Source organism: Danio rerio, chromosome 1 (assembly GCF_049306965.1).
Source record: "Danio rerio strain Tuebingen ecotype United States chromosome 1, GRCz12tu, whole genome shotgun sequence".
Taxonomy (NCBI): Eukaryota; Metazoa; Chordata; class Actinopteri; order Cypriniformes; family Danionidae; genus Danio; species Danio rerio.
Window position 1 is genome coordinate 51710001 of NC_133176.1, and position 17073 is coordinate 51727073.

Here is a 17073-nt window from a genome sequence, read left to right on the forward strand (position 1 = left end):
TTTAAATATTTCTCAAGTTATGTTTAACAGATCAGATATTCTTTTTATGAACATTCTTCTTTAGTTTTCCCTGTGCGAAACACCACATATTTTTGTTTTTGTTTTAAAAATACTGTATTCGGAATATTTATGGAGAAATGTATGGGAAAATAAAGATAGTCCGCATTATTACTAGCAGATTTTGCTATTGTCTATGCGTCAGAATTTTCAATGTGGAATTTTAGTGCTGAGTCAAGAAATTGAAATATTGAATAACTAAGTAGTTGCGAAATGTATTTAAATACCATTTAAATTATGTAATTAGTAATAAACAGCGTTTTTGAATAATTTACTTAACACTGGTAGGCTATTATTCTACTTGTGAACATTTTTATTTTTTCCCTGGGTGTAACGTGCTACATGCTATATGCAGAATATTTATAGAGGAAATGAATGGGAAACCAATGTAAGTCCACATGATTGCTGGGCGTGCAGTTTGCTATTGTATATGCCTCAGGATTTATGTGAATTTTTATGATTGAGAAGTAATTGAATTACTTAATACTGAATAGTTACTTATCAGATAAAGTAATTATAAAATGCATTTAAGTAACATTTAAATGATGAAGTAATGCATTGGCTTTTTTTAAGCAACTTATACCCGGCACTGATAGGCTGTTATTCTTTTTGTAAATATTTTTAGTCTTCCCAGGGCGTAGCACATAATTTTTTTTATTATTCAAATTTTGTTAGAACTGAATATTTTGGTTTAATGCTGTAATCAAAATGTTTATGGAGGAAATGAATGGGAAACCAATGTGAGACCACATTATCGCTAGCGGTGCAGATTTTTGCTCACAGCATACAAAAAGTTTGTAACTTGCATGGCTTTTTGAGACCATCTACCAGGGGTTCCAAAGTTTGAGAAAAAAAGACTGTCCTGAAAGCTCTGGAGACTGACGGCGTAGCATGTTGTTTCCTGTGGATTGAGACATAGTGGAGCAGAAACGTCCAAATGAAATCCCCGCGGAGCGGAGCCGACTCATCCCGTCCATTAGGATTCCCTTGAGATTCGGCATCTCGCAGCTTCCAAGTCCAAATAATTCCATTTCGCCACGTTTTAATGTGTGTTGTGCTTCACGCTCTGCTGGCTCCAGGTGACTGCTGAACCTCAAATGATGGCGCTTTTAACTTCTGCCAGTTCTTCTTCTCTAGTTTGCGAGCCCGCTGTCTGTCACGTCCTGGAGTCTAAGCGATAGTAATGTGCTCGAAATATTATTAGTCTGATCTGGGCTCTGAACTTATTTTGAGGCTACAGAATAGATATTACACACACACATGCACATATACCACATAGAGGAGCCAAGATTGGGCTATTAAAGTTAACTAAAATTATAACACTATAAAATAAGGGTCCATTAATGTTACTTTATGTATTTAATAACATGAACAAACAATTAGTAATACATTTATTATGGTATTTGTTCATCTTTGTTAATTTTAATTAGGGTTCGTTCATTTCCTTCGGGTGATTACAATTACATGCTGCTATTCCAAAATGTATATATATAAAAACAAACAAATAATGAACTCAAGATGAGCCATTTCAACCTGATCTCACAAGAAAATGTAAGTATTTTACGTTTTGTCAGTTTAGTGGCTAATTCGCCGCCTGTTCTGGTCGTCTGCCTGTTTATAACAATGCTCCTTGGATTACCCTCATGTTCCTATTTGTTCCTGTTCTGACAGTTGATTCTAAAATATAACAATTCAGATTTTATTTGTGATTTAATATTGTATTATCAAGCTTTAGCTCAAAATTACAAATAAATTAACACAATATGCTTTAAATGTGTGTGTATATATATATATATATATATATATATATATATATATATATATATATATATATATATATATATATATATATATATATATATATATATATATATATATATATACATATATGCGTGTGTGTGTGTGTTTTGTTGATAAAGAAATGCAACAAAAAATTTACATTTCTTTCCAAAACACTTATAAATAAATTGCCTTCAAGTAAACTCATGAAAGTTTCTGAAAGTTGTGATATATTTTCCATTTACAACTTTTTTCAATCCTGAAATGTCAAGTGAAAAGGCATTGCTAATGCTTTTACTCCCCTTATGCCTCATTCACACTAGCAGCGACTTTGTAGCTGTCACTCTGGGTGGCAACCTGTTGCAAACGCAAGTGTGTGAAGGTCTAAAGCATGGAGGATACAACCAGCCTCTGAGTGTGAGTTCTACTGGTGCTCCTATTGGCGGTCGCTCAAGAAAGTCACTCTTTGTTTGCATAAAGTTGAAGGATTCCCAACTTCGTCGCGTTGCTCGACAAGCCCACCTGGTCACCATCGGTCACTGTCGCTCTTATTGACAGAGGTTGCCAGAAGTTGCTCACTCTCCATTGAAATGAACAGTCGCTTGTTGCTTTGCCAATGCGAGTTACTCATAACGTCAATGTGTCTTTAACCATGTTCATGAGAAGTATATATAATAGCATAATAGTATATGTACACACACACTCTGTTATATCCGTATGTATGCATATGATTGCGCCTTGAGTTACCATTTAATACCAACACACCAGTGATCTCCCTAACCCATGACAGCTGATTTAAGAACTTTGCTCTTTTTATCTCCCTCTCCAGTCTTTGGAAAGCACACAACGACTTAACTATAGTCAAACACAGCTCACAATGCTGAGCCAGTTATTTTATGAAGAAAGGCTTGTAGCTGCATTTAGAAGAATGGTTACATGGATTGCAGATTTGAATGACTGTTCAATTTTTTTAATGACTTCTTCTTTTTCTTCTTCTTCTTCTTTTTCCTTTTCTTCTTCTTTTTCCTTTTCTTCTTCTTCTTCTTCTTCTTCTTCTTCTTCTTCTTCTTCTTCTTCTTCTTCTTCTTTTCTTTCAGCTTTACAGTTCATTTGACTTTGGCCGAAAGTGGCAGCTGGTTCATGAGCGAGTGACTCCCAACCGCTTCTACTGGTAGGTGATCCAGTCACAATCACACCTCCCAATCCATTATTATATGCTCTAAAAGTATGTACTCTTTTTTTTGTGTGAAGAAAAAGTACTTACATTTGAGCGGGAGAGTATAGGCAAGCTTTGGAACAAACTACTTTTACATACAGGGATTAATTTGTTGCTTAGTTACGTGATCTGTCAATCATCTTGTCATGTTTTCCACATTTCTATTATAATTAATTTCACAACGTCTTGAAGATGATGTTGCATGTTAATCTGCCATCCGCAGGTCCTTCATGAAGAGAGATTCATGTCATGTATTTGTGTATTGTGTAGATTTAAAAGTGAACAGCCAAACGCCACTTTGTTAAAATGTCACAATGTTTTTGTGGATGAAATAAAATAACAAAAGAAAAAAAAAGAGACAAAATAAAATAAGTGAATATAACAAAATGTGTTTCACTGTAAATTTAAAAAGAGTGCTTGAGAAATATTAGATTATTTTCAGTTTTTCTACTCACTCGTGATATTATTACTCAGTGCTGAACGAAACTATTATTATTATTATTATTGTTATTATTATTATTGCTATTATTATTATTATTATTATTATTATTGTTATTTTTATTATTATTATTATTATTATTATTATTAATATTATTGTTATTATTTATAATTATAATAACAATTGTCATTATTTATAACATTTTCAGCATAATTGTTATTAAATACATATATTTAACAACAGCAACAGCAACAGCATTAAAATAAAAAATAACTATTAGTAGTAGTATTATTATCATTATTATGTTATTACTATAGCACTTATTATTATTATTATTATTTATTTATTTTTTATTTTTTATTTTTTTATTATTGCTGTTATCATTATTATCATTATTATTATTATTATTATTATTATCATCATCATTATTATTATTATTATTATTATTATTATAAAACTTTTCATCATAATTATTACTAAATACAAATATTTTATAAAATAATAATTATAGTAATTATAATAATAACTTATTTACTTTACATTTTTTGTAGACATAATTTCAGGCACATCGTTTTACCATTTCTGAATCTGCATTCAGTCTTTGTTAAAGACTGAATTCATCGTTGTTGTTTTTTGTTTTTCTTTTGGGCCTAAATAACAACAATAATGTAACTTTTTTAGAATATAGTAAAAAATAAAATAAAATGAGCCAATATGAAATATGAAAATAATTGAAGATTAAAAAAAAAAAAATCCTGGACAGAGATCTCTGCATCGAAATGTGACTAGCCAATCAAAGTAGATCCCTGTTTTGTGTGTGAACAATTCATAATTCACAATTTGCGAAAATGTATCTTTGAAAAAATTCCTAAGAAAGAATTAGTGATAATTGAGAGAGCATGTTCTTTTGTAATGGTGTATTTCGGACTATGCTAAGTTATGTTAATTCATATTTAGCTATGTGATCATTTAAATCAGTACCAAAAGATTTGCATATTCTCACCGTCACATCTCCATACTAACAATTTTACAAGTAAACCAGCAGAGTTTAGTAGAGTGCTGGTTGACATTGATGTGTTCATGAAAAGTGTAAAGAGTTTGAGCAATTGAGAAGATGGATGCGGTAGGAAATGCTGTCCTTTTCGTGCTCGCTCTTTTATGCATAGCAAAAAAAAAAAAAAAAAAGCCCAGGTTGTTGTGCATGAGTACGTGAGATGAAATCTGCCTAGAACTTTGTTGCACAGCTGCTCTCCATTCAGTGTGGAGACAATAACAGAAAGAGAGAGATAGAGAGAGAAGCATTGCACAGTGCTGGAAAGAAAATAAAGGCATAACGAAGGCTGAGTAGAGCAAAAGATAGAAGCTGATTGTACTCCACACTGCAGCGAGACTTTCAAAGGTGTGCTTAGTTTAAAAAAAAGCTTTACACATTAAAATATAGTACTTTTAACCTGTGTTTGGGAACTCATTGAATATACTCATTAGAAAAACTATGCAGTGTGACTGGGGGGTATACTGTAGTGTGAAAAAATGTTTGCCCCCTTACTGATTTCTTTTTTTTTTTTTTTTTTGGCATGTTTGTGACACGTTTCAGATTATTAAACTGATTTAAATGTTAGTTGGAGATAGCACAAGTAAACACATCATGCAGGTTTGAAATGACGGTTTTTAATATTAAGTGAAAACAAAACACAGAACTGCATAGCCCTGTTTGAAATATTGTTTACCCCTTAAACCTAATAACTGCTCGGGTCATTCTTTGCAACAACAACTGCAATCAATTGTTTTCGATAACTTGAGTCAGTCACATTGCTGTGAAGGAACTTTGACCTGCTCTTTTTTGCAGAATTGTTGTAATTCAGTCACATTACAGGGTTTTCAAGCATGAACTGTAGAGTATGCCTTAGAACAGTGGTTCCCAACCTTTTTCTTTGGGGCCCCCCCTATAAACATATACAAACACTGGAGCCCCCCCACCATATAAATACACACGCACGCACGCACACACATATGTACTGTGTGTATATATATATATATATATATATATATATATATATATATATATATATATATATATATATATATATATATATATATATATATATATATATATATGTGTGTGTGTGTGTGTGTGTGTGTTTGTGTAATATTAATATATAGTAATATGTATAGAAAATATTAATTAATCAGTTTTAACTTGTCTTGGCCTTCAATAAAACCAAAATTTAGGTAGGCTTTGTCATACTGTCTAATCTTTTTCTTCGCCTCTGAAGAATCACTGCATTTACGTTTGTCTGCCATTTTTGTTTTGATTTTGCCTTTACGACACGTTGACAAGCAGATTGCCCGAGTGAGCAAAATTTAAATTTATTTATTTTAATTATTTTCACTATTATGTTGGAATTTTAAGCATGTGTTTAGATTATTTTTTATTTTTTGGGCTGCTCGATTTTGGGAAAAATCATAATCACGATTATTTTGGTCATAATTGTAATCACGATTATTCAAAACCATTGCCAGTTAAAGTCAAAATTATTAGCGCTCCTGAGATTTTTTTTTTTTTTTTTATAAATATTTCCCAAATTATGTTTAACAGAGCAAGGAATTTTAACAGAATTTCCTATAATATTTTTTCTTCTATTTGTTTTATTTTAGCTAGAATAAAGACAGGTTTAAATATTTTGAAACCAATTTAAGGTCAATATTATTAGCCCCCTTAAGCAATATATATTTTTGATTGTCTGCAGAATAAACTACTGTCATACAAAGACTTGCCTAATTACTCTAATTAAGCCTTTGAACTGCACTTTAATCTGAATGCTTGTATTTTGAAAAATATCTAGTAAAATATTATGTGCTGTCATTATAGCAAAGACAAAAAGAAATCAGTAATTAGAAATGAGATATCAAAACTATTATGTTCAGAAATAAGTTAATAAAATATTCTTTATATGAAACAGAAATTGGGCAGGAAAAGGTTTGCTTATATATAAAAGGGCTAATAATTCTGACTTCAACTGTATACATACGTTATTTTCCACCCTGCAAAGGAAGGAGAAATAAATACAATAGAATAAAATAAAAATATGAAGCAAACTGTGCTTTAAGCATCTTCACTGTAAGAAAAACACTTTAGCTTCAGCATTCCTTCAGTCAAGAGCAGCGAGGGTTTTCTCGTTATGTTTGTTTAATAATGATAAAAACAGGCGGCAGAAGGATTATAGCGCGCTGTATCTTTAATGGTTTCTCTTTCACGTCTTTTGATCCTCAACTCGTTTGTTTATTACACAAATGAGGGTTAATGTAAATAATCACTAAACACCGCGTTTTGACACCTATTTGACCATTAAAGCGTTCACGTTAAGATGACTTTAGATGTCTGCGCTCCTCTGCTCGTCTCAGTGTGTGAATGAGAGTGAATGCTGACCGGCCACATGCTTCTGACTGCGTGATCGTGCTGCACACACACATAAGCTCTTTCGCGCTTTTAAGAGCAACACGTGTACAACTGTGGCGAAATATGATGCAATAATCATTTATCTCGATTAATGCTTTTTTATAATCGTTTGAAACCGAAATCTAAATCGGATTTTCGATTAATTGCAAAGCCCTTTATAATAGTGGACCATTTTTATGCCTTTTTCTACCTCAATACTTATCCTCTCCCGCGCCCCCCCTGTGAACTCTGGCGCCCCCCTTAGGGGGGCGCGGACCCCAGGTTGGGAACCACTGCCTTAGAATCTCAGTTAAAATCAGGTTAGGACTTTGATTAGGCCACTGCTAAGTTTACATTTAAGTCTACTAATCAGTGTTAACAAAGTTACCATACTGTTTATGGTTATTTGATCAATAAAGTGTAAAATAATTTGTTTACCGTGATGTACACCCGGTTCAGATGAAAACGGCAGTAAAAATATTTTAAAATAAAACTTTTGTAATAGTACTTTTACATTTTCATGATAATTAACTAATAAAGACATTAAACTACATAATTTAATCTATACTATAATTGCTTCACTGAATTTAAAAGGAAGTACTTATGATAAAATAACATGACACTATTTTTGTTGTTAAAAATCTCAACATAGGCTCATTCTGAAAACATAGCCCTATATACATTTCTGGAGATCACGAATTATGTAGCCCAAGCTACGTACAGTATGGCTGCATTTCGTCAGTATGAAGCAGTATGAAGGCATTACTTTGACCGCTTACCTCCATATGGACGGCTTAGCCACTGTTACCTGTTGTTCTGGTTAGCTCACCTTGAATGTCAGTGGACTTAAGATGCAGAGAGGAGTTTACCACGACGACAGGGTTTGAGTCTGGCAAAGAACAGTTCCAGAAAACGGGTAAAACTAAAACAAAAGCCAAATATTAAAATAAACAAGTAAATAACAGGGTGAGAATGTGGTAAAATCTGCAAACATGGTAAAAATTAGGTGTTTGCTTTTTAAAACTGTCAGTTGGGTTTAGGGAAGTGGGTGGGCGAGTCAATCGGTACTTTTAAAAACACTATTGGTTGGGTTTAGGGAAGGAGGATTGTGGGTCATGAATGCATGAATGGCACATGCCAGGGAAATTTGAGATCTAAGAAGGCATACACAGCAGCCTCAGTGGATTTGCGATAACAGAAACTGCAAAAAACGTAGCTCCTGGTATGTATGCCTCTCTCCAGAAAGTCATACAACGGTACGTTTTCAGAATAAGCCTGGGTTATAAAATCTCATTGTCATGATTACAATTAATCAGTATAAATACTGGACACATTTTTATCATATATATATATATATATATATATATATATATATATATATATATATATATATATATATTGTGTTTGTAAAGCATTTCTTTCATACATGTAAGTATTATAAGTTATTGTGTCAGTTTATCTGTTATCTGTGATAATTCATATTGATTCTTGAAAAAGTTTCAAATTAAGCTAAGAACTGTTCTATGAAGAAATTGATATTATATTATATTATATTATATTATATTATATTATATTATATTATATTATATTATATTATATTTTATTATATTATATTATATTATATTATATTATATTATATTATATTATATTATATTATATTATTGTGTAAAATCTTCCTGATTTTAAAAATAATAATAATAATAATAATAATAATAAGAAGAAGAAGAAGAAGAAGAAGAAGAAGAAGAAGAAGAAGAAGAAGAAGAAGAAGAAGAAGAAGAAGAAGAAGCAGAATATGAAATTAAATATAAAAATATTTATATGATTTATTTACAAAACAGTTTGCAAAATAATATTTTGTCTCTTGGTTTATGTATTATATTAAAACTTGCTTTATTTTCCAATTAAGTGGATCTACTTGGATTTGCATTGTAAACTAAATAAAAGTTTTTTTTTTTTTCCCTCATATGTTTTTTTTTTGTTTGTTTGTTTTTTGTTATGATACTCCCAAAATCATTCCGCATAAATGTGCAGATTTTTTACAAAATTCTGCGCAGAAATAGCTAAAAATGTTTGCAGATTCTGTCTGAGCCTACTGATATGTAATAATGACCTGTTTCTTACTTTTTTCTGTTTTAATTTTTTTTTAATTTTTAATCGCATCATATTACCACAATTAAAGCTGTCTTATTTAATGGGCTGCATCACGGGAGCCCTCTTTCATTGGTCACTTTCTCTTTGATATAACTATCTCTGACTCAGAATAGCACATTTCTACACTGATTTAGCAAGAAACTGCCTTTAATTCACTACTGTATGTGCTAAGTCCAAGATGATATCCAGTTGCACAAGTGTTTTTCATCCATTATTTATTTTTAAACATGAAGCAATGTAAGAGTAAGGTTGCAGGAACATTACAGTTTTTTTTCTTTTTTTGTCCAGGATGTCTAAAGTGCAGTCAGTTCTTCTTTTGTAAACACGACGTAGCTAAGATTATCTGTATTTCAGAGATGTTTTTAACCGTCGGTGAGAAAGAGGAGCTTTTAGAAGAAGTTTGTCCTCACTTTGTACATGAGTCATAGAAGAAGAGTGGTACTTCAGCTGTAAAAGACACAATAGTTAATGCTAGTGTTTGTTAAAGTGCCTCTTAAATAAAAATGAGAGATTTTTAGGTGTTATATGATTGTCTTAAAGTAACAGTCTACCTTTAAATTTTTATTTATTATTATTATGATTATTATTATTATTATTATTATTATTATTATTGTTGTTGTTGTTATATTTATTTATTTATTTATTTATTTATTTATTTATTTATTTATTTATTTATTTATTTTTTTTTTTATTTTTTTATTTATTTATAACTGCGGCCCTTCAGGAATTGAGTTTAAGATCATTGCTTTATGGGGGTCTCTGATTAATCATGGACTTGATCATGTTTCCTATTGATGTCAACATGCTAATTTCAGCACACATTTACATAAACAAATGCATGTTTTTACACACACAGCTCCAATTATGGATCATATTGTACTTTGGTTGCATTTCTTGTCATGTAGCTTTTGTGTTAGTGGCATTTCACAGCTTTCTTTACACCAAAATGGACGTGTGCTATGGGTTGATTTTATTTATTTTTATTTTTTCCTTTCTTTGAAATAAAGCTTTCTCCTTGCTCTGGTGTGTGTCTAATGCAGGTCAGTAACCGGTTTGGACAAGGAGTTTGATTTGGTACACATGGAGGCTCACACACCTGATGGCCGTAAGTTGCTTCTTATGGTGTTTTTTTGTGTCTGTTGATTGTTTGGATTTTGCAAGCCTAAAAGATGATCAATAACACTAATTTAATTTAATTTAATTTAATTTAATTTAATTTAATTTAATTTAATTTAATTTAATTTAATTTAATTTAATTTTATAAAATTTTCTTTTATTTTTAAGGTTTTACATATGTTTATATTATTGTTATTATTATTACATAATAATAACATTTTCATTATAATTATATATATATATATATATATATATATATATATATATATATATATATATATATATATATATATATATATATATATTAGTGTGTGTGTGTGTGTGTGTGTGTGTGTGTGTGTGTATATTTAAAAATATTTTAAAAAATTATAATAATTCAAATGTGTCCTACGAATAAAATGTTTAAATTTATTTAAAATGTATTTTTTTGTAATTATTTAAAATTGCATTTACATTCTATTTTTTAAATAATCTAATTAATAATTATTTTATGTATTTATTTTTTTATAAACTATTACATATTTTATATTAAATCATATTTAAAATTATTGTGAATTTTTATTATATCTACTGTAATTCGAATCCATTCATTAAAAAAGTAATTAAAATGTTTCTTTTGAAGAAAATGTTTTGTTTTATTTTGTTTTAAGTCAAATTGTATTTAAATTTGTATTGAATAATTTTTAATGATATAAATAATTTTAAAATGGAATTAAAAAATTTATGTTTTATTTTAAAAAGTATATATATATATATATATATATATATATATATATATATATATATATATATATATATATATATATATATATATATATATATATATATATATATATATATATATATATATATATTTTTTTTTTTTTTTTTTTTTTCCTTGATTTGAGGAATAACAAGTTCCCAAATTTATCATTCACTTAGCATTACACCAGTATTAGTGCACTTTAAATAAATTAAAACATTGCTGCATGTTTAAACTACTTATTTAAAATGAGCTGAATCAACACAATTTTTGAGATTTTTTTTGGGAGACAACTTATATATTTTATGTTAAATCCACTGAAATTTGTTAAAAACAATTTAAGTAACTTAATGGATTTGTATTGGGACAACATAAACAAATAGTTTGAAACCCAGAATTGTTTACTGTTTACTATTGCTTTCAAAAACACTCTTATTTTCTCTCTCATTCACTGTCACTCAGACTCTCTGAGACTGAAAACACTGACTGTCTGTGAAGTGTGTGCTATACAGCATTTCTTCAGCATACTCATCCAAAGAAAGCTCCTTCAGTGTATACAATAAGGTTATTTCCGATTCTCTTTCTCCTGCAACTTTTCGCCTTTACCTTCCTCTCACATCCCACATCTCCTGGTCTGCGTTTCAGTCCTGATGTTAGAGGAGGAAAAGAAAAAACATGAGAGATGAATTCACAAGCTGAGAATAAAGCCAGTCCTGCAGGCAGCTAGACGGGATTACCGTCATGATAAATACACCATCTGATAGCAGATTAATGCTGTCTTTCTCTCAGTGGCTAAAGGGAAAAAGTTCAGCCAAAAATGAAGGTTCTGTTATTGTTTTCCTGGCCCTATTTTACGAATACAAAAGGACAATTTTGAAAGATTTTATTTTATTTATTTATTTTTGTCAATGTTGTTTTTGTATCCAATCTTCCATAAACCGAAAGGGTTGAGGGTGAACGAAATGGAGTCCGTTAGTGCTCATATTTCCAGCAGTGCAGACTGAAGTAGTATTTTTCTCCATTCATTTTTTCCTTAAGGATTTTTTTATTTTTTTATTTTTAGGATCACAACATAGCAAACTTTGATGAGAAGAAAAGAAGTATATTGTAAGCATATATTATTAATAATAATACTATTAATAATAATATTAATTATTATTATTATTATTATTATTATTCTTTATTAAAATTATTAACAGTAATAGTAATTATTATTGGTCAGCACGGTGGCGCAGTGGGTAGCACAGTCGCTTGACAGCAAGAAGGTTTTTGGCATTTCTGTGTGGAGTTTGCATGTTCTCCCTGTGTTTGCGTGGGTTTTCTCAGAGTGCTTCAGTTTCCCCCACAGCCCAAAAACATTTTTTATAGGTGAATTGGGTAAGCTAAATTGTCCATAGTATGTGTGTGTATGGATGTTTCCCAGTCATGAGTTGCAGCTGGCTGGGCATCAGCTGCGTAAAAACATATGCTGGATAAGTTGGCGATTTATTCCGCTGTGGCGACCCCAGATTAATTATTTTATATTATTTTATTAATTATTATTATTATTATTATTATTATTATTATTATTATTATTATTATTTATAATAAAAAGTAAAATAATCTAGTAATACTATTAATTTTTGCTATTATTATTTCTAATAATAACATTTAAATACTATTTTTTAAATTTTATTATGAATAATAATAAGTATTATTATTATTATTATTATTATTATTATTATTGGCATTATTATTGGTATTATTATTATAATAGTACTAATATTACTTTACTTATTTATAATAATAAAAATAATAGTAATAATAATATAATAATAACATAATATAATAATAATAATAATAATAATAATAATAATAATAATAATAATAATAATAATAATGATAATAATTATAATAATAATCATAATAATAATAATAATAATAATAATAATAATAATTATTATTATTATTATTATTATTATTATTATTATTATTATTATTATTTGGCTAGCTTTGCTCGTTGTGAGTCTCTGATTGGTAAAATTTTCTACAGAGCATTATGCGTAGTATTGTTTAGCAAAACAAAGACTGCATCCGAAACTTCCTACTACTCAGTAGGTACTGCATTTGAATATAAACGAACTACTCGGCTGTTAGAAAAGTATGTTCTATACAATTTGGGGGGTTTACCCAATACTGGATAGTGGTTGGGAGTGCATCCTCTTCGTAAAGCTGCATATGCTGGAATAGTTGGCTGTTCATTCCGCTGTGGCGACCTCTAAAATAGAGATTAAGCTGAAGGAAAATGGATGAAAAACACTGCAAGTTTCAAAGCACTTCAGTCAAAAATCTATTTCCTTTTGAAGAAAATGGATAATTATTATATATATTTTTTACTTCAGAAACCCAGCTGTTACGCTCTACAATGACAGAAATTGCATTTGTCTGAATGAACTTTCCTTTTATTGTCATAATCATAATTCTGGATCTTCCAGCTAATGTTCTCTGAAGCCGAAGCCCTCTTAGAGATCATGAGAAGCAGTCAGGGGTTATTGGACTCTGTACCCTCGGAATCAGAATCTAATTAACAGCTTGAATCCTCTCTTTCTGTCTCTCCTTACAACAGATTGTCAGTATGTGACATGCAGAGCTCAAGCCTGCTCTGAATCCAGCAGAACGCATCCATTTCCTGGATACATCGAGACCAACTCACTCGTGGTTCAGGATGAATATGTGTTTGTTCAGGTAAGAACCAGAGCTCTTCTTACTTTGGTAGATGTATTAATTACATATTAAACCTTATTACATATTAAAGTTACACAGTTCTCCCAAAAATGAAAATGACCTCATCACTGAAAATGATGTATGAGATTATTTCTTCTGTTGATCACAAAGAAGATCTTTTGAAGGATGCTGGTTGCTGGCGGCCAACCTGGATTTTATTTTCTAATTTAGAAGTCGATGAGCAACCGCACGTCACGATTTTGCCAAGAAAGTTGCGATCCTGGATTAACTTCTATGTTTATCCTGGAACAATATTTCAAACAGCCAATTAGATTTAAGGGATGTGTTTACCGTTCATGTTAAGTTTAGACTTAAACTTAGGTTTATGCACTTCTACGTGATTGTTATCCAACTATTGTTCTTCTCTGATTTTGTGAATAGTTTACTGCTATGGTTGGGTTTAGAGGTGAGGAATAGCCTAGGTATGGGTTACATTTTCAAACAAAAATGATGTTCCAGGATCAACATCAAGGATCGAAACATACTTGGCATAATCATGACGTGTGGTTAATGGCAGCCACTTGAGTTCTACACTATTAACCCTAATGTTGTCTTAAACAATTATGTTGACTGAACATAACTTAAAGTTTAGCATTTTGGTCCTATCACCTAAAAATATGAATATTAATATATTAGTATTAAATATATAATATAATATTAATTTTATAAAAAGAAAAATATTAATTTTACGTATGTACCATGAAAATGCATAAACTTAAGATTTCAAGTGTAGTGAGCTCAAAATCATAAATAATCCTTTGAAAAAAAAAATAGGTCATTTTCACAAATGTAATCTTGACTGTAAAATTCTATTATGTGCAACCTTTTAAGTGCAAGGTCTTTTTTTAATCAGAAAACAAATGGCTTCAGGTATAATTATCCCTCATAATATGAATAAATGGCTTATGTTTTGTTTAAAAAAATAAAAAATAAAAATAAAATATACTATATATATATATATATATATATATATATATATATATATATATATATATATATATATATATATATATATATATATATATATATATATATATATATATATATATATATAGTAACAGAATGAGGTGTGAGGTATATGTGTATTTTGGATTGGTTTTAACTTAACAATGTTTCTGACTTTATATTTTCTTATATACTTTTATTTAAATATACATTTTACCTTCTGCATGTTTTTTTCTACTATAGACCTTTTTCATGGCTGCTGCATGGAGGGCGCCATAGCGACCAGCGTCTTCCGGTAGAATGCTAAAAACTTCATTTACAGCGTGTACAACTGGTAATTTGCGCTTCGAAAATGGGTTTCAATAACGTTTTTCATGGGTAACAGAGTGTTTTTGTGACACACAACTTAGAAATGTGTCTGTTAAAGCTCTTATAATCTGTCACATCTGGTTCAAGCGCGTCAGAAATACGAGAAAAACGTTCTCCTAGTTCACGTGTCTGCCGTCAGAAATAGTGTGTGTGTGCGTTCCCGGCCTGTCAGCTGTTCGCTCAGCGGCTCTTTAACACACACACACACACACACACACACACACACACACACACACACGCACACACATACAGAGAATGAGAGAGAGAGAGAGAGAGAGAGCAAACCAGAGTACTGGCATGAGACTTAACAGGTATGAAAGTCGTGCAATTTACAAAAATGACCAATAAAAGTCTGTTTTTGATACTCTGCTGGCTGATTTGCTGTTCATTCTAATCGTGAGCCGTTTGTGTTTTATTTCGTGTGTTGTTTTTACCACGGTTTGTGTTTTTCTGTCATTTCGAAATGACACTAGCCTATATTTTCACTTTGTCACAGTTATTAAATCAGTGTGTCAGTGGCACAGTGCAGGCTACATGTGTGTCAAACATTTTGGTGAACTACATTTGTTTGGGCTGGTTATATATTTGAAATAAAGAGAAAATGTTGACTTTAGTGATGACAAGGCTTCATTTAAACTGCAGAAGATGCCGTCTGACAACGAGGGGAAAATGCCTCACAGCAGCTGTTTTCCATCCTATTAGATCGCATTTCTTTACATGATCAATCCAGGAGATGGTGGTGATGCACAACAGTATTAGTTCAAAGAGGATAAAAGCAGGTAAAATAGATTAAAACTATCATTTCAAAGCTGTCTAAATATGACTGTTTACACGCATCAGCTGCAGACCGAAAGTTCTTCGCATTCTCCTTGCGCATACACGCAAAGCATAATGGGTAATTTTGCGTTCCAAGAAAAAGGTCTATACTTGTATTTTTTTTTTTTTTTTATAAGTGTTTAAAATTACATTTGAAAGGTGCTATATAAAATAAATATTATTATTATTGTCTTAAGGACAATTTTGAAAACCTTTTTAATCCACTTCTAATGTCGACTACTGTACACTGCTACTGAATATACTTAAACTTTCTTTGGCATTGCATTGCATTGTATTGCACAGTGACATCCACAATTAATAAAAGTCAAAGAGCGTGACTGGGAAAAAAAGAGTGAACGATAACAGTGCAACCTTTTGCCATTACTCTGTGAGATAACAAAAAGAGCAACAGACCTGCTGGGATTTCTCAGTCCTTTCTCCCTGAGGAATGCTCTGTCTTTCCCATTGAACACCATTTATAAACTGCTAGCATGGGGATCTTGTAATCTCTCAGTCTCTCACAACTCACAAAATCTAAAACTTTTAAATCAAACAGCTGTCATTGTAGTAGTATCGATTGTAATTGTGATTTATTGAAGTATTAGTTCCTGTAGTAGTTGATGTCGTTGGCATAGTGGTAGCAGAAGTAGTAAAAGTGTCGTTGTAGCAGTAGTAATCGTTGTTGGTGTAATAGTACCAGTAGTAGATGTCGTTGATGTAGATGTTGTAGTAGCAGTGATTGCGGTAGTAGTAGTAGTTGTAGACCGTGTATTAGTTGTAGCAGACGCTGTAGTAGTATCAGTAGTGGTAGTCATTGTTGTGGTAGTATCAGCAGTAGTAGACATTATAGTAGTAATAGTTGTGGTTGTGACTGTAGTAGCAGCAATAGTAGTTGTAATATAAGTAACTTTCTGTAGCAGTAGTTGGTGTAGTACTTGTGATTTATTATCATTGTCATTTATTATTACTGTTGTCCTTTCTTTCTTTTTACTGTCATTATTACTATCATACATTACTAAGCCGTGTTGTTACTCCCTAACTCTGACTGGTTTCTTTTTTTCTGTTTTACTTATATCTGCGATACTTGCTTCATTTATTGGCTGATATTGTTCCTAATGTATGTAATCTGACCTTTTCACCAAGTTACCTTTACATGGACACACACACACACACACACACACACACACACACACACACACACACACACACACACACACACACACAGACACACACAGACACAC

At 30.8% G+C, this 17073-nt stretch overlaps 1 protein-coding gene across 2 annotated transcripts in view; it reads left to right on the forward strand.

The window, feature by feature from the left end:
• sorcs3a (sortilin related VPS10 domain containing receptor 3a) overlaps positions 1–17073 on the forward strand; it is a 412976-nt gene that overhangs the window by 290560 nt on the left and 105343 nt on the right. For both annotated transcript variants that reach the window (XR_012408181.1, XM_021477188.3), the window contains exons 5-7: positions 2934–3007; positions 10122–10186; positions 13545–13663. Coding sequence is in view for 1 of the 2 variants with exons in the window: in XM_021477188.3 (XP_021332863.2) it covers positions 2934–3007; positions 10122–10186; positions 13545–13663 (258 nt within the window). In the remaining variant the exon portion in view is untranslated. The remainder of the gene's footprint in view (positions 1–2933; positions 3008–10121; positions 10187–13544; positions 13664–17073) is intronic.